Genomic DNA, 21,341 nt, shown 5'->3' on the forward strand with positions numbered 1-21,341 from the left:
AGTTCAGTTAAAGCAAGGTATTGATCATGTGATCTCTCTCTCTCTCTCTCTCTCTCTCTCTCTCTCTCTCTCTCTCTCTTTCTTGTTGATAGAATAGCTACATAGTTAAAAGAGGCAGGGCCATTACGCAACGCAAGAAACAAGAAAACAAAAAACAATTCATTCGCATTGATCGTATGGTGTAATTCATTCATTTCATGCTCCTCTGTAAAGGTCTACATACATGCAGAAGGGAGAGGCGCCCGTCAGAATCGAGGCGTAGCGCCCAAAAGTAATGAGAATACCCAAAGAGTGACCCAGGCACACGCAAACAGTTTTGCTTTTGTTCTTTATTTTCTTTTTTGGATCTTCCCTTGCCTCTACTCGATTGTCAATTGTTCCAATACTGTTCCATACGCACACACACACACACACACACCACCTTTTGAATAGGATCAGGATTCCGATACCCTTTTCTTCTCGAGCCGAAACCCAAAACCCAAAGCCCAAATCAAGAGGACCAAAACCTCATCTCGCCATTGCCATGACCCCACGGTAATATTCCACTCCCAAAGTCCGAGCATGAGTCAATCTCACATCGGCAGTGAGTGGTAGGTCGAGGATCGATTGCTGTAGACATCACACCAAAACGTCAGTTGTCACCAAAGTCAAAACATACAATAGACGGAAGGCACACAACATACCATCCCACTCAACCCTTGGTCCTCATCCGATTCGATGGCTCTCGCGACCGCTCTTCCCATCTCGCACAAGGCGACTCTTTGTTCCAGGTTCTCCTTGTCCTTGTCCAGCGCTGGCGGCGTCTCACCTTGACGACGACTGACGAAGCGTGCGTTCAATTCGATCAATGCGTTGCGCAATCTTAGCAACAATGCCCTTCTCGATTCGGCAGCTTCCTGCGGTGGAGCACTCCCACGTCGTTGTTGGTGACCAGGCGTAAGCATCGAATCACCCGCCGCCGCCATCAACGACACAAAGTCGGCGTACACTTGACCTCCACTTTCCCACTCGCCGATCCCAAGTTTGTCTGCAGGGTTAGGGCCGAACTTGGCCAGTGTCGACTGGAGTGTATCCCAATCCTCGTCGATCACAAGGCGTGGCGCGACGCGCTTCAGCAAACACTCATGCGCTTCGGCGAATTCGCGCGCGAGGATGAGATAGGTCAATTCCGTGGGCGCGTCGCTGCTAGACCGAGAGTAAAGTGCTTTGGCGTGACAGATCCAACCAACAGGCACCTTGAGGTGAGTTGTCAGGTCTTTCCAGATTTGTGGCTGAGCTTGCTGAGCCTGGGAAGTGGGAGCTTCATCCGAGTCCAGGTCGGGGGAGGATGGCAACACAGCAGCATGCCTGTTAAGCAATTCCCGAATGTGCGAGCCGCGGGTGGCTGAACCGCTGATGTGTGCGGCGGCGTATATTGCACCAAGGATGTCGCCTTTTGCGGAATATTCGAACATCAGTGACATTGCCAAGTCGTCCGCTTTGTCGTTGTCGACCTTGACTCCCCGTACAGCAGCGGCAATAAAGTGGTGCAGCCGGAAGGCGTGAGCGGAGTTCCAGGGCTGAGCGAGAGCTGATAACGCTTGTGGAAAGACAGGCGCCTCGACACTGCTGGGCTTCTCTTTGCTGGCGAACAACTTGAGCATCACCCATAGCAAATCCTCCTTGCCGTCTTCACCGATGGGACTGGCAGATTCCTCGTGAGTCGCCACCTTGTCTGCAAAATCGGACACTGCATCCGCAATGTCACCGTGTTTCTGGCGCCCGTACCACAGACACAAACAAAACGCCTGTACCCAATCGAGTTCGAACTTTTCCGACAGGGCGAATGTGCTAGCCTTGTCCTCGACCGGAACCTTCTGCTTGCCTTGCGCAATGGTTGTGTTCCCAGCAAGAAGCTCATAGACGCCACGAATCTCTTCCGACATCTCGCTGAGTACGCCCTGCTGTCTCCATGACTCTATCTGGTCGGCCATGTCGTTTTGGAACGCGGCATCGGCCTGTCCAATCTGCGCGACTAACAAGCTCAGATGAAAATCATGTTCGCGTGTCAACATCTCACAGGCCGCCTTGAGATTGTGGGCGGTGAGTTGAAGGATCGCTGCGGTTGCAGCGCTGGCTTTCTCGGCAGCTTTGATCGTTTCAGCGTGCCGACGCCAGACAAATTCAGCAAGGAATTTTGAAAGACGATCTTTCCGTATGCGGGTCAGAAATTCTCGTTGTTGCTGTCGACTTAAGCCACGAGTAAATTCGTCTTCGAACTCGTCGAAGAGAACGTGTGAGAGTCGGTAGACGTCGATTTCATCCTCGCTAGCGCCTTGCTGAGCCAGTGGATCTTTGGCTTGGGAGAAGTCAACAGCATCGTGCTGCACAAATGGTACCTTCTCGACAAGCTTTACTTTTGTGTTTGCCATCAAGGTCTCGGTGCTCGTTGCTACCTAACGAAAACGTAAGTCGATACCAACGACAATTGAATAACAACCGCACATACTGTTGCAGATCGAAGCGAAGTAATGGCCACGTCCCCTCCCTCGTTGCCCATCAGAATGTCGTTCGTCCAGGAAGCATCATTTTGAACCGCACCATCAACCTTATAAACGAGTTTGTTCAATTGGGTGAACTGGGGTTTGAACGAAAGATGCCACAGTTTGTCGTTCTCGGTCATTTCGGAGTCGTGATCATCAAAAGTCTTTGCGCGCTTCGAATAAGGAAACTAAGAGACAAAAATTTAGCCAATTTGTTTCATTCATAGACTACCTACATGCTATGTGAGACCTCGACTGAACCCTGGACCTACATTCCCATTCGTTACCATCTGTAGTTTTCGACTTTTGCTGTCCTGACGTACATAATATCATCCACTTTCAATCCTTCCAGGGTTCATCGGATCAACAACAGGGAAAAGGTAAGAAAAAGGAGGGTAGGGAAATTCAAACCTCAAAATCCGGCCCTGCCTGTCCCTTTTTTCCCTTTGCCATTCTTGCCTCATGTTTGCTGAACAAAGAGTTCATTATGTCAATGCTCGTACGGAACTCATTCTTATTGTGGGCTTTTGGTTTGATTGGTTCGTAGGCTCGATCAAGGAGAATTTTGTTTTGGACATCACGCAGAGCTTCACGGTTCTGCTTGCGAGGGCTGATTGTGCGTTGGAGTTGCTCAGCCCAATCGCCGTCGAGGCTGATGAGGTGTTTGCCTGGAGTGCCCATCTGACTTGCCTTCAGTATGGGTTTGCTGGGGCTTTCGAGAATGGTTGCACTTCTAGGGGGAAACGAGCCCACCATGCTGACCTCGTTGTCACTTTCCTCAGCTGCAGACTCCTCCGACAACTCAGATTCGTGGAAGTCCGCAACACTCTGTGCGATTGGTACTTCGACATCGTAGTCAATTGCAGATCGACGTCCAAACCCTCCTGGGACCGTCTTTTGCTTGAAAGCAAATGTATCGTCTTCATCTGGGCTGTCATCCTGATCCTCGCTGTCAACATCCATTTCAGACATGTTGCCAGACTGTGAGGCACTCAGTGAGTCTGGTGGCGCAGACATCTGACTCTGGCTTAGATCTTCGTCTTCGTCATAGTCCAAACCATAGCGAGTGTAATGAGGGACTCTGAACGTCCAAACACCAGTCGAGACTTCGTAGTTGACAAATTCAGTACCGTGCATTTTCTTCAATCGGTTGACGTGCTTGTCGAAAATCGGGCCGCTGGTAGCGGATGAAGGTTGACCACGAGAGCGAGGCCAAGAGTTTTCGATGGAGATCGTCGAAGGCACATTGAGACCTTTACCAACAGGAGGTTTCGAACTGGCATCTGGATAGACGGTGACCGATCGAAGGCGGATCTCCACAATCTTTTCATAAAGATCGTCCAAGGGGATTGCAGTAAGATCCACTGCGCCGTTGAAAGTAACTTTCCCGCAGCCTTTACGGCCCACTTCAAAGCCAACAAATTTTTGCAGTTTCTCGCGCGGCATCTTTCCCAGTTCCGCTCGACTAGGTTTCATCCAGTAGTCACCTGGTTGCGGGTCGGGCTTCGCTTGAACCGCCTTCTTGAGGGAAACATGGTCGGATTCGCGATCTTCAGGCACCATAGCAAGCTCGTTGGTCCGAGAGGATTCAGCCTCAGGCGTGGCACTGCCATTAAGAGTTCTGCCTGACTCAGAGTCTTCCCCATCGGTCTCCGTTCGTACCAGAGCTCCCGACTCCCCGTTCAGGGTAGCTTCCTGTCCACCAAAAGTTCCTTTATCAAAGCTTACCCGCTTTTTCAATTTGCTCAAATCACCTGAAGATTCCGTACCGTTGATCATAATAGGCTCATCCTGACTACCGTTGGGCTTTTCAGAGCCATTCATGGGTAGAGTAGGAAGAGAAGGTCGTGTAAAAAGGTCATTTCTAATGCTTCGATCAATGGTGAGCCGGCGCATGTTGCCACTAGACCAACGACTCGCGCTGGGTGCGAATGCGCCTGGGCTGAGGACGCCTTCCGTATCGCCTGAGAATTGAGACCTCAAGTTACTTGCCGAGGCACTCTTTCCGAAAGAACGTCCGAAACTACCGCCTGTGAAGCTTCGACTGCCGTACATGCTATTGGTCAATCCGCTTCCACCAGGAGTACTTGCAGCACTATTGGGAGTTCCGTAGGTGGAGTAGGAAAAGCCGAAGCCGGAACGGCGTGGAGGTGTCATGTACCGGGACTGGCTGAGACGGAGACTGGGTGGCGGCTTTGCCTGGCTTTCCCTCATCTTTTGAGTTGCCGACAACGGGGTGAAAAGAGGCTTTGCAGTCTCAGGGGTAGGTACTGGCAGGCCAGTCCAGATTGACGTCTGACCATACGGATTCGGATCATTCAACGATGACTGCTTGAATTCTGGCTGCTGTTGCTGGCCCTGCTGCGCATTCTGTGAGTTGCCGAATAAGCTTGTCCCACCAGTCTGACTGAAGAGACCCGGGGCTTGTCCTGTGCCACTGTTGCCAAACAATGAATTTGTTGCAGGCTTCTGAGCAGCATTTCCGAAAGAGAAACCTCCGCCTTGTTGATTGTTGGAGCCACTAGTGCCGAACAAACCGCCGCCAGTGCTCGGCTGGCTTGTTCCAAAGGCGCTGTTGGAGAAAAGACCACCAGGCTTTTGAGCTTGGCCACCGAAAAGCCCAGGATTAGATGTATTGTTGTTGGAACCAAAAAGACCAGTTGCAGTACCACCAGTTGTCGCAGTGTTGTTGCCGAAAAGACCACCTCCGCCAGTCTGGGCCGTGGAGGTGCCGAACAGACCTCCAGAAGGCTGACTCTGGGTTGTCGCACCGCCAAAGCCTCCGGAGCCGCCGCCAAAGAGTGGCTTTTGTTGGTTCGCAGCACCGAACAAGCCACCAGACTGCTGCTGAGGCTGTTGCTGCTGCTGATTGTTGTTTCCAAAGGGGCCAGTGCCGCCACTGGTCGGAGCTGCATTGCCGAAGGAAAATGAAGGAGCACTTGTGGTGGCGGTGGTGCCGGTAGAGCCGAACAAGCCTCCCGGCTTATTTTGCTGTTGTCCAAAGAGACCGCCACTGTTCGTCCCAGAACCGAATGCTCCGGAGTTTCCGCCCCCGAAAGCACCACCAGTGCTGCTCGCCGTGCCGAACAGTCCACCAGAAGATGTGCCTGTCGACTGCTGCTGGCCAAAGAGCCCGCCTGTCGCAGGCTTACTTCCGAAGAGGCCTCCCCCACCAAAACCAGAGGTTTGAGTGCCGCTGCCACCGAAAGGTGTTGACGACGAGGTTGTCTGTCCGCCGAACAGACCACCCGAGGAAGTGTTGCCACCACCAAAAGCTGGAGTACTGCTGCTACCACCGAAACCACCGAAAGTACTTGAGCCAAATCCCCCCGAGGTTCCTGTGGCACTGCCATAGCGACGTCCGGCGTTGTAGTCTGCTAAGCGAAGCTCTTCGAACGAATATTTCTGGTAGGGTTGCATGAAATTGATGCTTTGGTAGTTGCTCTGTTGATTAGAGGCATCTTTCTCCAACGTCGGAGCATAGGGTGTAGAGGCAGTCCCTTCGGAAGGAGGAACGGGTTGGTTGCTCAAAGCCGTTCCAGATCCTGAAGCGCCAAATGCGCCTCCGCCAAAGCCACCTGTTGTCCCAGTACCGCCTTGACCGAAGAGAGGGGTAGAGCTGTTCGATGCCCCAAAAGCAGGCTTGTTGGCACCTCCAAAGCTGAAAGATGATCCACCCGTACTGCCCCCAAAGCCGCCGGTGCTTGCATTGTTACCGAATCCTCCTGTTGAACCTCCAAACCCCGAGTTTTGTTGAGTTGTTGTCGAATTGCCAAACAAGCCACCTCCTGTGTTTGTGCTCGTGCCGAAGGGATTTGAGGCCGGTTTATTGCCGAAGAGGGAGCCGGATGTGTTGCTGTTGTTTCCGAAACCTGCAGATAGCGGAGTTAGCTCGTCCATTCTTTTGATGCGTGGATGAAAGGATGCGATATGGGAAGGGTAGTGGGACGCATTTATATCGATAGACCATGACTTGATGTTTTAGATGCGACAAGAGATCGGCAAAACAATGCACACTGTAGACAATAGTGGGATATATCTTGTCGATGCAGGGAAGAAAGAAAGAAGGACCAGGGAATTTGTCTGACGCACCTCCAGCCGGAGATCCAAAAGTGCTACCGCCGCTACCACCACCAAAGGGGTTCGACGCAGCCGTGCTGGCCCCGAAACCAGTGTTCCTTGTGCTTGTGCCGAAGCCTAGACCGAATCGAAAGGGTGTCAGGGCGAACAAGGTGGAATTGAGATTGTGCAGAGACATGGACTTACCACTGTTGGTGTTATTGCCAAACCCACCAAAACCGGTGTTCTGGGTGTTGGTATTAGAGCCGAAAGAAAATCCGCCGCCGCCAAACGACATACTGGCGGGTATGGAAGAGCGTCGTTGAGCTATGTTTGACGGAAGAAAAATAATAAAGGACAATATTGTCAATGGGTAATGAGCGAAGGTGCAGGGATTAAAAAAAGGTGAGGTGGAAAGCTCGTGACGCGCCGCAGTGAAGGAATCGAGGCAGAGACAGACACAGGCAGCAGGCGAATATGCGCGCTTTCTATGTCTGGAACAGCTGCAACACTCGAGCGCTCGGCTGCGAACGAGCTTTCGATCGAGGTGAAAGTAAAAGAAATGATGGGCTTGAACAAAAAGTTGACGCGCCTGCGAAGGACACGGGGATGAGGAAGCGCACCAGCCTCCAGCGCAGCGACTTGGTTTATGCCAAGAAAGATATGTCAGCCTAACTACCGCCAACGAAAGCTGTAAATATGATTGGTTGGAGACTCAGTGCCCCTGTTGGCAGTGACTCTGCCAGAGCAGTACTCCGTACGGTAGGTCGGCATTAACTATAGGCTTCTTGCTGCTCGTAGTCTTGCAGCCTAAAATAAAGATAACGAAGAGCACTAATCATCACCCGGTGACAGCTTGATTCTAAATCTCCAAAGGTCTAGGCCCCCATGGTCACTCAATCTTAGGCGGCGGAGTAATAGGCACAGGATGCACTCCAGAGCCAATATAGGCGAGCGGAAACTTGCCCATCAATACATTCGAGATTTACTGTTCTGGTATATTCGCGACTATCAAAATATTCCTCGTCTCTCCCCGTGAGCTTCGTCTTAACTGAGGGTATCGACAAAATATCCAATGGGCGCCATGAGCAAACTACTTCTTCCTCGAAGACTTGACTGTCTCAATAATTCTGTCAACAACGCTTGGGTCGCTGAGGGTTGACGTATCACCAAGGCTATCCTCCTCGCCACTCAAAATCTTTCTTAGAATTCTCCTCATGATCTTGCCAGATCGTGTCTTAGGAAGATCATCAACGATGAAGATCGCCTTGGGTGCTGCGAATGGGCCAATCTGCTTTCGGACTTGCAAGATCAAATCCTTGCGTGTGGCCTCACCCGGATCTATGCCATCCTTCAAGGACACGAAAGCATTGACTGCCTGGCCAGTCAACTCATCGTTGATACCGACAACTGCGGCCTCAGCAACACCATCGTGCTCGATCAAGGCAGCTTCAATCTCAGCGGTGGACAGTCGATGGCCCGAAACATTGACAACATCATCGACACGGCCTCGAATCCAGTAGTAACCTTCGTGGTCGCGGCCGGCACCATCGCCAGTGAACTATCATCAGGTTAGCCTCTTTGATCTGCTGAACATGCTTGCCACTTACGTAGTATCCCTTGTACACGTTCAGGTACGTGTCCATGTATCTCTTGTGGGCACCCCAGACGGTGCGTGCCATGCTGGGCCAGGCTTGCTTGAATGCCAGAACACCTTCAACGTCGTTGCCCTGGATTTCTTCACCAGAAACGGGATCGATGATGGCAGGCTCAATACCGAAGAATGGTAGAGAAGCACTACCGGGTTTCGTCGGAGTAACACCACCCAGAGGAGTGATGACATGTGAACCGGTCTCAGTCTGCCAGTATGTATCGACAATGTGTGCCTCCTCTTTACCTACAGACTCAAAGTACCACTTCCAGACCTCAGCAGCGATGGGTTCACCGACGGAACCAAGCACTCGCAATTTGTGCAATTTATGGTGGATGTGCTCATCACCGGCTCTCTTGAGTAAACGAAGGGCAGTTGGCGCAACGTAGAATTGGGTGACGCTGTGCTTGTCGATGACATCCCAATAGCGGGAGAAGTTCGGATAGGCGGGCGTACCTTCGAATACGACCGTGGCTACACCCAGCAACAACGGAGCATACACGACATACGTGTGTCCCGTGATCCAACCCACGTCGCCACCACAGAAGAAGACGTCGTCATCGTGAATATCGAAGACATATTTACCGGTAGTCGCAGCACCCAACAAATACCCAGCAGTTGAGTGCATAACACCTTTAGGTTTGCCTGTCGAACCAGAAGTGTAGAGGAGGAACAGAGGATCTTCAGAGTTCATGGGCACGGGTGCGATATAGTTGGGGTACTTCTCAACCTCCTCGTGCCACCAAAAATCTCTGCCCTTGGTCCAGGGCACGTCTGCACCGGTCCTCTTGTAAACCAGAACGTGACTGACATCTGGGCACTTCTTGAGAGCTTCATCCACAATCTTCTTGGTGCCGATCAATTTTCCGCCACGTTTCCCTTCATCCGTTGTGATGACGACTTTGGAATCGGCGTCGATGATACGGTCGGCTAACGAGCCAGATGAGAAACCAGCAAAAACCACCGAGTGAACTGCGCCGATACGTGTGACAGCGAGGAAAGAGATAACAGCCTCGGGAATCATGGGGAGGTAGAGGGCAACGGTGTCGCCCTTCTTCACACCCATCTGTTTCAAGGTATATGCGACCCTGGATACCTCGCGAAGGAGTTCGCCGTAGGTTAGGGTGCGGCCCTCACTCGGCTCATCAGCCTCGTAGATGATGGCTGGCTTGTCGGGGTTCTTGATGGCGTGACGATCAACGCAGTTATAACTAGCGTTCAAACGACCCTCCAAGAACCAAGCATTGTCACCGTTCTGCAAAGACCCGGTGTGTACCGTCTGGAAATCTTGCTGCCACGATAGAAGGTCGCGAGCCATCTTTCCCCAAAATTTGTCTGGCTGTTCAATCGACTCCTTGTACATTGACCAGTACTCGTCGAGGTCCTTGATGTGGGCCTTTCCAGGGCCCTTTTTGAAGTAGGGTTTCGGGACACTGCAAGCAAATCAATACGAGTTCCGTTCCGAGAAGCTGTAGGTCAAGCTGTTGAGCCACTTACTGGAATGTGTCCACCTCGTGAGCCTCGGCCTGCAAGCACGGTCAGTATGGAGTGTCAAGGAGGGGCGTAGACGAGCGTGTCCTACCACCACAGGTGCCTTAGGAGGCTGCGCTTTGCCCTCCGACATGGTGACTGGCGTAGCAGAGAAAAACACAGATAGCAAACACAGGTGTAAGGAGGATCGAGGATCAAGGTAGTAAGCGGTGTGAGAAAATTACCCAGGTAGGGAGTTACAGTGTTGCTACTGATGTTGCAGATGCGCACAGGTGGGCGCTAGGATGGTACAGAAAAACGGACCAGGATCCGGGGCGGAGGTCAGATGGACTAATATAGGCAGGAGGCGGCGAAGAGAGATGACGAGGGGAGGATGAAGAAGCGAAGGCGAGAGAGGAAAAGGATGAACGTGCCTTTTTCTCTGTCCGCAGCTGATCGAGTGACCTTGTTTCTCTTTCGTCTGTGGGATTTGCACCGACATCGTCGTCAGACAAGATTTGACTCGGGCGGGCGCTGCATCTGGTGCTGCGGGGAAAGCTGGAGCTTCGCCATTTGCTGTGTATCACTCGTCAACTGCCCCTCCACCCTGCATCCCTCCTTTTATCCGTGAACGCAGTCTAACCATCTCAAGGGTAACCGATACTCGTCCATCAGGCTCTCACCAAAGTCCAAGCTCCGCCATACCGTCCATCATCGACTCTCCTTGCATCTAGTTCGCATGACCATCCCTCTGCCATCTCTGATTCCGACCTGACGCCGAGCCCGCTTCCGACTAGCCACCATGGCAATCTTGCTTCCCGCAGACCAACATGATGTGTGCCATGCAAATGCCTTTTTTCAGGGTCAACAGTGAATTTCGCGATGATGACGATTCTCACAATCACATACGAGTACGAGTACTAATGCCTCGTGTACAACGACCGGCAGTTACACAGCCAAGAGTCGTGTTCCTCTACTCGTGCGAATCCTCCATATCTGCCTGAGTACTTCCGTATAGCACAGTCAAGCCTGGGCATCATAGGGATCACCTGTTCGGGCGATGGCAAGGCCTGGTGAGCCTACGGAAAATTGTGGACTAATGAGCTGCGAGGAAACCATATTTCAGCCTCAGAGAACAATTGTTCCTCCTGCTGCTCCCCTACAATACAACTCGTACAGGCATGACCAAGAGTCTTGGGTTTGCCACCTTCTCCAGATGGGGTTCTCGTTTGTTGCTCCCCAGCGGTCCGGGATCAAGAGCGCCTCTCCAGGGTTCATTATTTCGACACCCGCGATTTGTGTAGTCCATCTGCCATGTGCCAGTCCCGGTTATCTATTGTGGTGTGACTTACATCCCACCCAATAGGCCAGGCCTGACTCGCCTCATCTCAAGTTATCGGTCAGACGCAAGGCTGACCCAACAATTTTCCACACATTTAAAATTACGGAATAGTTCGCCTTTGTGCAGACTCCCGCCGGACACATTGCCGGGATCCAGATCTCTGTTCCACTACGGAGTGTGATTATATACTTCCTTTCCACCAGGACGCTATGCCTAACATGAAGACCACGATTGCGCCGTCCCCGACAAATTCCCTGAGCATCTGTATCCACAGACCAATCCCGCTTTTGTCCGAATGGCCACTTGTAAGGACCCTACTCCCTTGAACCAGCAGTTCGCCGGTCGCGAACACTATGAAAGGGTTCTGGAAAGTTGCTGGAGCCGGAGGATTCTCGCCAAATGTCTCGGTCGCGGTGTTGATGCAGAAGACTAGATAGAGCCCTGCAAAAATGGCGAAAACAACATGCACTATTTTCCACAGCCTGGTCGCTCGCATTTCCGCTTGCGTTGGCGGTGCCTTTTGGCTTCCCATAAACATGCTGGTCAGAAAGGAGGGCAGTCCTGTCATCTTTGATATGTCGTCGGGAGACATGCCGGGGATACCACCCATTCCTCCCCCGGGAGCATTTGGATCAGAGACACCATCAGCCCCTCCCATCATGGCTTGTAGCATCTTCAACATGGGATCTTCTTCCTGTGCTTGTGGTTGTTGTTGCGCCTGCCCTTCTTGTGGCATCGGCTGTCGAAGCATTGCCTTCAGAAACTCTTCCTGTGCCCGAATTTGTTCCGGGGTGGCATTCACAGAGGGATCTTGCAATGTATTAGGAGGTGAGGGAAGTTCCGACGGTGTCGAAGATCGAGGGGTCATCGCGGGAGACTCATGTCGCACTATAGATTGTCACATTAGACCTTGCTCAGGACAGCGCCTGGATGACCGGGTCAAGATAGTCTTACTGCTCTCTGGCGTCCTTCCACTCAGTCTGGTGATCTTGTCTAATCTTTCAGTCCCTGAGCCTGTGATCTTTGCTTCCCGTTTCTGCCTTCGTATTCTAGCCTGGCGCTGCGCTGGAGTTTCTTCGGTGTCCGCCATTGTGTGGTCAAAGAGAACTCAGGGTGTCAGAATGTGTTATGTGGCAACCTACTACTCGAGTGCAGATTGTAGGCAGATCATGCAGCGGCCTAAAGTAGAGGGATTCTGGCGCAATGAACTGACTTTTCACCGATCACAAGCAAGATATCAGGGAGTATCTGGTCAAAGATTGAAAGATCAAGTAAATGTCCCAAGAAGTAATGATGGCTTGGTCTTGATCCTAACAAAATGTCCTCAAACCGCACGCGATGCCTCCGCACCAAAAAGAAGCGCAGCCTGAGAATATCCGCTTAGCGAATCCTCATGGTCTGACGTAACGCGGCCATGTGCATTTTAGGAACCACCAGTTATGTACGCGATTAAAGCAAGCAGCTGCAAACACGCAATTGACGATAAGATTAATGAAATGTCGCTATCGACATTTTGAAGTGTGGTTTTACACACATGTGGTGAGTCTTCGATCCAAGCCCAACCTTTCCACCAAAATTGCCCTACGCTAGCAACATGCCCTCGACCTTGATAGTAGGGGCGACTCGTGGCCTAGGGAAGGAATTGGCACTATATTATGCCGACAACCTCTCCCACCATGTATACGCTACATCTCGATCGTCAGATGCACCTACAGGCCTCAGCCATGGCAACATAACCTGGCTACGGAACATCGACTTGTCAAAGTCTAGCTGTGGGCAGGATCTGGCTACCTCATTGCACGGCAAGACAATTGACAACTGTATTATAACAGCAGGATATTTTGCGACGGAGGATTTCGGCCATGCCAACTGGGATGATGAGGTCAAGATGTATACTCTCTCATCGGTCGCACCAGTATTTATCGTTCAAGAATTGGTGAAAGCGTCGACTTTGGTTCAAGGTAGCAAAGTGATCCTGGTCTCTTCAGAGTCAGGTTCAATTACTCTGAGGCATGAGCAAGAGGGAGGAGGCAATTTCGGTCACCATGGCTCCAAGGCAGCCTTGAACATGGTAGCTAAGCAACTGTCCTTCGACTTGAAAGATAGAGGCATAGCCGTCGCTTCAGTGCACCCTAGGTAAGTCTCCGGCGGTTTGCCGCGAAGAGCCGGGTAGCAATTTGACTGAACTGACGATTTGCAAGCTTCATGAGAACCGAAATGACCAAGAGTGTCGGCTTCGATCAATTTTGGGAAGCCGGTGGCGCTCTCGATCCCCAAGATGCTGCGCGCATATTGGCTGACTGGATCGAGAAAGTCTTCTCTCTGGAGCAGTCTGGTACATACTGGGCACCTCGAGGTACCCGTGACATTGGAAACTGGGACGTGGTGATGGGCAAATCAACAGCGCAGGAAGGCCCTGTCCAACTTCCATGGTGAGGCATGATAAGCTCAGGTGTCGCGCATATCCAACATGGCTAGATTCCACGCAAGCTGTGGGAATGCCGTCAGCCACATCCTCGGATTACATTCAACTCGGGATCCAAAAACATCGTCCAGATCTTGATAAATCGTTGCTTCGTTATCGCTGAAGTCGAATCGACTCAAAGGTCACTGTAGACAAATGGTATAAAACGCCTCTTTTGAAACCGTGCCAGTCCCGTCATAGTCAAACATATCAATCATGGCCTGTATCTCGTCATCCTCGAGGCCAGTCTCTCCTAGTTCGCGGGCAACTCTTCGTATGTCTTCTGCCTCGATGTAACCCCTTTGTTGGGGGTCGAACAACAGGAAAGCGCGCTCCACTTCATCACCAGGATCGCGCTCGAATATTCTTTGTGCGGCGATCCTCTGGAACGCGCTCTGTGGTAACAATAGCTGGCTCGCATGGTATGTTGTTTGCCCTTTGACCAGCAACCCTCTCTTGAACTGTGGCTTCGGCACTCCATGCGTGTGCATTATCTGGGAGATTTCAGGCCTGGGAATGGTGAAGCCCAGGGACCGCAGGGCGATTCGCGCCTCTTGGTAGTTTAAATGTTGATCACGGTCAAGGTCAAATAAGGAGAACTAATAGACACCAAGTCAGCGACACCAGTACAACGAGTAGTTTATCCGCGCGTACTGCTTCATTGATCTCCTCCCGCTGCTCTTCACTGAGTTCGCTCAATACGTTTGGCTCCTTTTCCATGCTCTGTCTGGCCCCTTGGGCACCATGTTGTTGTTGAGGTGCGAGCGACTGGTTGAAAGGGTGAGTCTGGTCTGCGCGCCGTCCGAAGGCCGACTGAGAGTAGTGTTGGGAAGGCGCGACTCCTGCAGGTTTCTGCCCTGTACGATCTGGCAGTTTACTCGATGAAGAAGCATACACGTTGCGACCTGGGAAAGCGGGATTTGCTTGAGACATTGGAGATGAAAGAAGGGCGAAAGCGCGCCGAGTGTCAACTACGTGGACTTTGTGACTTCATATGGGTTACTGTTGTTGCGACAGATATAGGCGAAATATGGAAAATAGTGGTTGTTTACGCTGGGACCATTGGTATTCCTGGTCGAGGCGCGTGCCCTTCTCTGGTGTTTCGCGACGACGCGATCGGCCACGGATCAGCCACTAAATACTCGGCAGACTCCCGTTCACTGCCTGCTGTACTTTCTGCGTCAAACTTCGAATCTTACTTCCATCATTAACCTGATCGACTTCTGAACTGGTACCAGGTCTAACATATCTCATATGCCGATTCTGTGTACCTAAGACGGCACAGTTGTCGAGGACGATGTTGTTGCAACGAAGATGCAAGCCGGCAGGACGCTTCGGAGAGATGACAGCAGGATAGTCATTCATTTCGACTATGACTGCTTCTATGCTTCCGTCGTCGAAAACGAGAATCCAGCCTTGAAGTTCGTACCCTTGGCCATTCAACAGAAACAGATTGTGGTGACCTGCAACTATGAAGCGCGTCGCCGTGGCCTTCGTAAGTTGCAATTGATTACTGAGGCAAAGAAAGTGTGTCCAGAAGCCGTCATTGTGCTGGGCGAGGACTTGACCAGGTTTCGAAATGCATCAAAGGAACTCTACGGCTTTCTGCAGCAGAGCATATGGAGTGGAAGAGCCGAGAGACTAGGCTTCGACGAGGTTTGGTAGGCTATACATCGAATGCTCTAAGGGATTGGTTTCTGACTGATTGCAGGCTAGACTGCACAGACATGATTGACTATAACATGGACCTCCTTAATCAGAATGACCTTGGCCATTCCTTCTTTTGCCTGAGCAGGACTGATCCTACCGCTGGTTTCCACTACGACGCATCCAATGTTTTCGGACCAACCTACCCGCCTACTCTTGTGCCCTTAGCAGAATTGAATGAGCAAGAGCAGCTCTTGCACCTTCGCCTGCGACTTGCATCGCATCTTGGAAGACATATTCGCCATGAGCTTGAAGCGCAGAAGGGCTATACAGCGACTGTGGGCATCGCAACCAATAAGACATTGTCCAAGCTAGTGGGTAACGTCCACAAGCCGAAGAACCAGACAACACTTATGCCGCCGTTGGGCCCGATAGCTGCGGCCACAAGCAGCATTACACTATTCCTTGATGCCCACGACGTTGGGAAAGTCCCCGGGATTGGGTTCAAGCTAGCACAAAAGATCAGAGCCCAAGTTCTTGGAAGAGAGGCGCAGATAAATACAGGTCTCGTCTACGGGGGTACAAAGGAGTCAGTAAGAGTATTCGATGTTCGTTCTCATCCAGGCATGGGCCCGGAAATGCTCGAAGACATCCTCGGCGGTCCTGGCTCTCCCAAAGGCATCGGCGGAAAGGTATGGGAGTTGCTCCACGGCATCGACCACAGTAAGGTTGGCAAGGTCAAGCGGATCCCGTCACAAATCAGTCAGGAGGACTCGTACATGAAATATCTGTACACATTTGACCAGGTCAAGAAGCAACTGCATCTCCTGGGTGATCGTTTGATTCGCCGAATGCATTTAGACCTCCTCGAGGACGACGAGAGTGACGACAAGGTCCGGCGATGGTTAGCCCACCCCCGAACGTTACGTCTGTCGACAAGACCTCGACCACCACCTGGCCCAGATGGCGTCCGAGCCAGGACATCTCATCGAATATCTCGGTCCGCACCAATGCCTAATTTTGTCTTCAACCTATCTGAATCTTCGTCTGTGTTAGCAGAGCGGCTTGTTGAAGAGGCATTGGTGCCGATGTTTCGCAAGCTTCACCACGAAGCAAGCGGGTGGAATCTCAGCCTGATCAATGTTGCAGCTACGAACATGTTGGAGACAGCGGCTGAGAGCAAGGACAGCGAGGGCCGAGATATTGGTAGGATGTTCCGGACTCAAGAGGCTGTACTCAAAGATTTCAGGGTTATCAGTGACTCGCATGATGGACAGGAGAATGGTGGCCCCATAACTGATCCTTCTGGTGCCGACTCTCCCGACCCTTCGGTCTTTGAGTCAATTCCTGTAGTGGCTGGAGGATGGGATTCGGACGATGGTGACGGCCAGAAAGTGGAAAGATGCCCTCTGTGCCAGAACAGCATTCCTTCATTTGCGCTAGCTGCTCATCTGCAGTATCACGAGATGAGCGGTTGACCGCTGAGGTGTGGGAACCTGTCCTCGCTGGTTATCTATAGGAACGCTTCCAATGTAGATAGCATGCTAGTGAAAAGTCATTGATTAGACTACTTTTCAGTTCTTCAATTTTTGATACGATTCAAAAGCAATTAACAAGGGATTAACAACATCTACACTAATATGTCTATTAAATGTCTACAAAACGCCTACAAAAGTCTTTGTCGATGCCTGAAAAATCTAAATGACCCTATTAGGCAAGGTCCTTACTGTATAAGGAAAGTCTCCTAAGGGATGTCGGGATGTTTCTGGGCTCGCCTGTTTCTGATAGGAGTACGGAGTACTCCGTACATACTCAGTAGTGGCTCCGGGCTATCATGTCCCCATAGAAGGTACACCTGTGACTCAAAACAAATCATTCACTGCCAACGGAGTGCACCAGGCTGGCCGATTCATGGCTCGTAGTTCGGAACTACCTAGGTAAGGATTTTCCATTTCGCTAATTCAGGTTTCAGTGTTGGACTCAAACAGGCACACGGAGTATTTATTTTTGTACGAATACGAATGCGATTACGAGTACTCTGTACTAATACTCCGTACTCCGTACCTGATTGCACTGAAACAGCGTGAACGCCCTACGGACAAGTTGCAATGATGAGCCCTTCAATGAGGCCGGCAGTGGATAGGAGGCGATAAGTACCTACCTAGGTCTGGTCAGCGGGAACTGCAATACAAATAGAGCAACAAGGTCCGCGACTTGGCCTATCAGGGCATACGTGTATACAGAGTACTGGACTCATATATATTTTAGAGACCTGTAATAATAGGGGCCGAGGCCTGAGGGCCGCGCACCAAGTTCGACGTCATGTCGCTATTTTCATCCCTCGCCTAATTTTTTTTTTAACTTTTCGCATCATCTCAGCCACTCGCAAGTCCCGTAGGCCACCTTCTTCCCATCGTTTTTGCCGCCCTCTTGCATCCCAACTTTTTACTCTCCACGTCAAAAGCTGAAAATAGACCACGGGCGGTTACGAAATGCAGGACACCGTGGACACTTTGTTTCCTGCTGGAATGCCTAGTGGCTGCCATCGCTCGGTCGATCTGGCGAATATCTGCCCTCGCTCGTCTAGTTTTCCATCTTTACCCCAGCTATCGAGGTGCTTGCGTCTAACCACGGCCCAGTCCGCAACCGCCGCTCACGGTCCAGAGCTCAGCTACCTACATACCTAGGATACGCAGCAAGCCCTTGTGCTTTCCCAACGGTAGGGCCGGTCGCCTAGAGTGGGACTTATCGATTGTTGACAATCTGGCCATCACAAGCGTATGCCTGGCGGAGCGTTCATTGTCGTTCGTGGCTTCTGGCCGGATGACGTGTAATAAGCGCCCCTGACCAGATCAGCTGCACTCGACATCCTCTACAGCTATCATTAAAAACCAAAGGATGCTTCCTGTACTCCAGCTTGGGTCTTTTGTTTAAGCCAGCTGAATTCTCCGGATATTTCGGGGACTCCCTGGGTCAAAAGCAAACACACTACTCTGTACTTCAGCCTACATGGGTGGCCCAAGGATCGTATAAAGTCCTTGACCGGTGTGCTTACCTCTAGCCGGTTCGAGTTGTTGCCTCGTGGGCGAGGTCCGTCAGCCTCTGCGGACTTATCTTATCGTTTGGGGGAAAGGAAATCGTTTGGACGGAAAGAGGGCGTTTGTCCCCGGCGTGGAAGGAATTACTTTTTCAGCACCGTTCATCTCACGATTTCACAATCACGACCATGCTGACGATATCAATGCCCGCATCTGCACCTCATCTCTTCTCTCCGATCGACTTGGCACCTTCATCTGTACTCCGGCCCAATGATGCGCTTACACCTGTGCCCATGTCGTCGGAAAATCAAGCACGCAGGCCGAAACTATCGCTACAGACTTCGAATTTGACGCCTACCTTTCATGCCTCCAGTGGCCCAGTTGATATGGCCAACAAGCTGAGCACTACGACTCCGACCACGTTCAATACATTCAACAATGCGTTTGATCTTACATTCAGACCATCACCAATTATCTCAGGGTCGTCACCGGTCACAGCCAAACGATCACAGCAGAAATCGATACAGCGATCGTCGTCGCCTGCCGCGACATCTGAAACGCCGTATAACCTGAGCCTACCATTGGGTGTCCGCTCTATTCTTAAGAATTCTCCGCTTCTGCCATATGGTCGTCGGTACTCAACCTGTTCTACAAGCGCTAGTCCTGCGCTGCCTGTTCCAGGCAGACGTGTTTTCTTTCCCGCCCCTAAGAAGGTCGCATTCCGATCGAACTTGGAAGAAGAGATCGTGACGAAGGAATATATTCTGCGTCATGTTGACCTGAGCTCTTCCTCGGAGGAGACAAACTCATCCGAGACAGAAGATTCGAGCAGCGGCTCCATGGATGAGGCAGACGAGGTCAAAGAGGCACTATCGATCAAAGTAGATGAGTACGCCGGGCGCGGGAGAAGAAAGCGCAAGGGTCGGCCAATTTCTGAAACCTCAATGGAAGCGACGGATCGTGGCAGAGATGGAAGATCGAGGAGCACTTCAGCCCGAAGGAGCAAGAGAAAGAAGAGGCGATGGGAATGGACTTTACCCCCTGTACAAGTGGGATCTTTGAACCCGAATGGCAACAAGGAAGAAGGTACATCTACAGTACATGACTCCGTTGAGCTTGGGACAGGAGACGTCCAAGACATACTTCCTAAGTCTAGAAGCGTTGGGGGCGATAATGAAGCTACCACGTTGTAGATACAGCTTTCACAGAATATAATATAGGCACAATTTGCCATTCGAATAATGGTATTTGATTGTAGTGTCCTCTTTAATTGTTGTCATAGTGGTTGCGCGGAAATCGCAGGAAGTCGTCGGCTAGACTAATTTAAATTCCCCGTCTGTTGCGACTGACCACATCACCAGTATTAACATTCCATCTCCGATGTGTCATCCATGCCTCAAGGATTCTTCACGGAGAGAGGTCAAATTGTGAATTGAATACTGTCTCTTCAGAGCTTTTGTTTTGTTGTAGCCATCTGCTTCCGTCGCCAACGGCATACGCTTGCTATGGACCAACCTTTGAAATGTTTCACGAACTGCCTTATTTGCATGTCCGGAGAACTCGTTGCACAAGATCTTTACTTCAGTTCTGAAACGGGCATCATCACACCCAACTACTATTTCCGGAAAGATGGCGTCGAAAGAATAGATTTGAACGGCAGCATTGTCGCTCCGGGGTTTCTGGACTTGCAAACCAACGGCATGCAAGGCATCCATTTTACACAGCTGGCTAGTCAGAAAGACCAAGCAGGAGACGATGCACAGAAACTGCAGACTGTCAGTGAGATGGAGGTTGCTCACGGCGTTACTGGGTGGTGGGCAACAGTTCCTACGGTTGCAAAGGACAGATGGAAGCAGGTAGACGGGAAACCCTCTCTTTCTCCATATCGAGTTACTATTGGGACAATCCTACCCAGGTACCGATGTAGCAACTGACCTCAAGTCATACAGATCGTGCCGACTCTGATGCCACGCGCTTTCTCGTCCGGGGCTGAGCTTCTCGGAGCCCATGTAGAAGGTCCATTCCTGAACGAGTCCAAGAAAGGTGCACACAATGCTCAATACCTACAGATACCGACAGAAACATCGCCCGCAGAACTGTACGGAGAGATGAACCTCAATGGTGCCATCAAGGTGATCACCATGGCTCCTGAATTACCCGGATCGACTGCGTTGATCGGTCAATTGCAGGAAGATTATCCTCACATAGTGATATCTCTAGGCCATTCAGCAGCCACATACGAGCAGGGCATCGCGGCGGTGCAGATGGGTGCTCGAGCATTGACGCATGTATTCAATGCCATGAACCCGCTTCATCACCGCGACCCGGGATTGGCAGGACTTATGGCAACGGGAAAGTGCTATTTCTCGGTCATACCGGATGGCATCCATCTTCATCCTTCAGTACTGACAATGTGCATGCGAGCTGATCCTCAAAAATGCGTCTTCATCACAGATAGTATTGAGCTGGCAGGTTTGTCTGACGGAGTACACCCTGGCCATGGACAGATACCGGGAAACCAGTACAAACAAGGGAACAAGGTCACGATCCAAGGCACGAATACTCTGATCGGCAGCTGTTGCACGGTGGATGAGTGCGTACGGAATGCAGTGGCGTTCAGCGGTTGTAATCTGGCGGAGGCTGTTCAGTGCGTAACTGAGAACATTGCAAATATGATGGGGGAAAGCAAGAGAGGAAAGCTGGAGCCAGGAAGAAGAGCAGACTTTGTGATCTTGAACGAGGGTGGCTTCGTGAAGGAAACTTGGATGGGTGGGAATCGAGTGTGGCCGGGGGTCTCTAGATAGGCGAGGTACTCGTATTGTAGTATGTCAGGCTCGAGCCTGTGATGCTCATGGCAGCTACGAGTACTTGAACTTCATCAGCCTTGTTTCATGCCATTCAGCCTCATAACTCCGACAGTCGACCTTGTGGTGACGACATTGTTTACCTACCTATCGTATTGTAGGTAGGGGGTGAACACTGACTTTTTTGAGTCGGACGTTCAGTGGTTGGATCATTGGCGGAGATGGATGAACGCTGTGGCTGCATTAGAGCCCTATCCGGGCTCCTGATTGTGGTTTGGCGACCATCGCGATTCAAGATTTCGGTTGTCAAGATCGCCGACTAGCGAGATTAGCCGCGTAAGTCT

At 51.3% G+C, this 21,341-nt stretch overlaps 8 protein-coding genes across 9 annotated transcripts; 4 read left to right on the top strand and 4 right to left on the bottom strand.

The window, feature by feature from the left end:
• Window positions 1-179: 179 nt before the first annotated feature.
• On the bottom strand, window positions 180-7,167 carry PV06_03080 (uncharacterized protein). The gene is made up of 6 exons (XM_016403835.1): window positions 6,789-7,167; window positions 6,615-6,719; window positions 2,934-6,394; window positions 2,489-2,710; window positions 684-2,435; window positions 180-609 (listed from the first exon to the last, which is right to left on the bottom strand). The coding sequence occupies exons 1-6, from the start codon at window positions 6,877-6,879 to the stop codon at window positions 508-510; spliced, it is 5,733 nt and encodes a 1,910-aa protein (XP_016264840.1). The 5' UTR covers window positions 6,880-7,167; the 3' UTR covers window positions 180-507.
• A 375-nt stretch (window positions 7,168-7,542) lies between these two features.
• On the bottom strand, window positions 7,543-10,188 carry PV06_03081 (acetyl-coenzyme A synthetase). Its single transcript, XM_016403836.1, has 4 exons — window positions 9,815-10,188; window positions 9,730-9,758; window positions 8,192-9,665; window positions 7,543-8,142 (listed from the first exon to the last, which is right to left on the bottom strand). The coding sequence occupies exons 1-4, from the start codon at window positions 9,854-9,856 to the stop codon at window positions 7,675-7,677; spliced, it is 2,013 nt and encodes a 670-aa protein (XP_016264841.1). The 5' UTR covers window positions 9,857-10,188; the 3' UTR covers window positions 7,543-7,674.
• A 943-nt stretch (window positions 10,189-11,131) lies between these two features.
• On the bottom strand, window positions 11,132-12,368 carry PV06_03082 (uncharacterized protein). Its single transcript, XM_016403837.1, has 2 exons — window positions 11,999-12,368; window positions 11,132-11,932 (listed from the first exon to the last, which is right to left on the bottom strand). Exons 1-2 carry the CDS (start codon window positions 12,132-12,134, stop codon window positions 11,226-11,228), a joined length of 843 nt encoding a protein of 280 aa, XP_016264842.1. The 5' UTR covers window positions 12,135-12,368; the 3' UTR covers window positions 11,132-11,225.
• A 154-nt stretch (window positions 12,369-12,522) lies between these two features.
• On the top strand, window positions 12,523-13,613 carry PV06_03083. Of its 2 annotated transcripts, XM_016403839.1 has the most exons (3): window positions 12,523-12,816; window positions 12,877-13,180; window positions 13,246-13,613. In XM_016403839.1, the coding sequence occupies exons 1-3, from the start codon at window positions 12,639-12,641 to the stop codon at window positions 13,478-13,480; spliced, it is 717 nt and encodes a 238-aa protein (XP_016264844.1). In that variant the 5' UTR covers window positions 12,523-12,638; the 3' UTR covers window positions 13,481-13,613. The 2 variants fall into 2 exon arrangements, with proteins under 2 accessions (XP_016264844.1, XP_016264843.1); XM_016403838.1 differs by having other exon boundaries at window positions 12,523-13,180.
• On the bottom strand, window positions 12,545-14,521 carry PV06_03084 (uncharacterized protein). Its single transcript, XM_016403840.1, has 2 exons — window positions 14,163-14,521; window positions 12,545-14,107 (listed from the first exon to the last, which is right to left on the bottom strand). The coding sequence occupies exons 1-2, from the start codon at window positions 14,439-14,441 to the stop codon at window positions 13,652-13,654; spliced, it is 735 nt and encodes a 244-aa protein (XP_016264845.1). The 5' UTR covers window positions 14,442-14,521; the 3' UTR covers window positions 12,545-13,651.
• Window positions 14,522-14,697: 176 nt separating this feature from the next.
• Window positions 14,698-16,720, top strand: PV06_03085 (uncharacterized protein). Its single transcript, XM_016403841.1, has 2 exons — window positions 14,698-15,169; window positions 15,220-16,720. The coding sequence occupies exons 1-2, from the start codon at window positions 14,823-14,825 to the stop codon at window positions 16,631-16,633; spliced, it is 1,761 nt and encodes a 586-aa protein (XP_016264846.1). The 5' UTR covers window positions 14,698-14,822; the 3' UTR covers window positions 16,634-16,720.
• An 864-nt stretch (window positions 16,721-17,584) lies between these two features.
• On the top strand, window positions 17,585-19,427 carry PV06_03086 (uncharacterized protein). The gene has a single exon (XM_016403842.1). It carries the CDS (start codon window positions 18,382-18,384, stop codon window positions 19,384-19,386), a length of 1,005 nt encoding a protein of 334 aa, XP_016264847.1. The 5' UTR covers window positions 17,585-18,381; the 3' UTR covers window positions 19,387-19,427.
• A 148-nt stretch (window positions 19,428-19,575) lies between these two features.
• Window positions 19,576-21,056, top strand: PV06_03087 (N-acetylglucosamine-6-phosphate deacetylase). The gene is made up of 2 exons (XM_016403843.1): window positions 19,576-20,049; window positions 20,143-21,056. The coding sequence occupies exons 1-2, from the start codon at window positions 19,699-19,701 to the stop codon at window positions 20,995-20,997; spliced, it is 1,206 nt and encodes a 401-aa protein (XP_016264848.1). The 5' UTR covers window positions 19,576-19,698; the 3' UTR covers window positions 20,998-21,056.
• The last annotated feature ends 285 nt before the right edge of the window (window positions 21,057-21,341 follow it).

This window comes from Exophiala oligosperma (assembly GCF_000835515.1).
Source record: "Exophiala oligosperma strain CBS 72588 unplaced genomic scaffold supercont1.3, whole genome shotgun sequence".
Classification (NCBI taxonomy): Eukaryota; Fungi; Ascomycota; class Eurotiomycetes; order Chaetothyriales; family Herpotrichiellaceae; genus Exophiala; species Exophiala oligosperma.

Coding starts and splice junctions, on each gene's coding strand:
- PV06_03080 (XM_016403835.1), bottom strand. CDS start 6,879: ATGTCGTTTGGCGGCGGCGGATTTTCTTTCGGCTCTAATACCAACACC. Junction 2,711..2,933: donor AGGCAGGGCCGGATTTTGAG/GTTTGAATTTCC, acceptor TTTGTCTCTTAG/TTTCCTTATTCGAAGCGCGC. Junction 2,436..2,488: donor CTTCGCTTCGATCTGCAACA/GTATGTGCGGTT, acceptor CGTTTTCGTTAG/GTAGCAACGAGCACCGAGAC.
- PV06_03081 (XM_016403836.1), bottom strand. CDS start 9,856: ATGTCGGAGGGCAAAGCGCAGCCTCCTAAGGCACCTGTGGTG. Junction 9,759..9,814: donor CTCCTAAGGCACCTGTGGTG/GTAGGACACGCT, acceptor CCGTGCTTGCAG/GCCGAGGCTCACGAGGTGGA. Junction 8,143..8,191: donor ACGTGTACAAGGGATACTAC/GTAAGTGGCAAG, acceptor ACCTGATGATAG/TTCACTGGCGATGGTGCCGG.
- PV06_03082 (XM_016403837.1), bottom strand. CDS start 12,134: ATGGCGGACACCGAAGAAACTCCAGCGCAGCGCCAGGCTAGAATACGA. Junction 11,933..11,998: donor TGGAAGGACGCCAGAGAGCA/GTAAGACTATCT, acceptor GACAATCTATAG/TGCGACATGAGTCTCCCGCG.
- PV06_03083 (XM_016403838.1), top strand. CDS start 12,639: ATGCCCTCGACCTTGATAGTAGGGGCGACTCGTGGCCTAGGGAAGGAA. Junction 13,181..13,245: donor GTCGCTTCAGTGCACCCTAG/GTAAGTCTCCGG, acceptor ACGATTTGCAAG/CTTCATGAGAACCGAAATGA.
- PV06_03084 (XM_016403840.1), bottom strand. CDS start 14,441: ATGTCTCAAGCAAATCCCGCTTTCCCAGGTCGCAACGTGTATGCTTCT. Junction 14,108..14,162: donor GGGAGGAGATCAATGAAGCA/GTACGCGCGGAT, acceptor GGTGTCTATTAG/TTCTCCTTATTTGACCTTGA.
- PV06_03085 (XM_016403841.1), top strand. CDS start 14,823: ATGCAAGCCGGCAGGACGCTTCGGAGAGATGACAGCAGGATAGTCATT. Junction 15,170..15,219: donor CTAGGCTTCGACGAGGTTTG/GTAGGCTATACA, acceptor GACTGATTGCAG/GCTAGACTGCACAGACATGA.
- PV06_03086 (XM_016403842.1), top strand. CDS start 18,382: ATGCTGACGATATCAATGCCCGCATCTGCACCTCATCTCTTCTCTCCG.
- PV06_03087 (XM_016403843.1), top strand. CDS start 19,699: ATGGACCAACCTTTGAAATGTTTCACGAACTGCCTTATTTGCATGTCC. Junction 20,050..20,142: donor CAAAGGACAGATGGAAGCAG/GTAGACGGGAAA, acceptor CAAGTCATACAG/ATCGTGCCGACTCTGATGCC.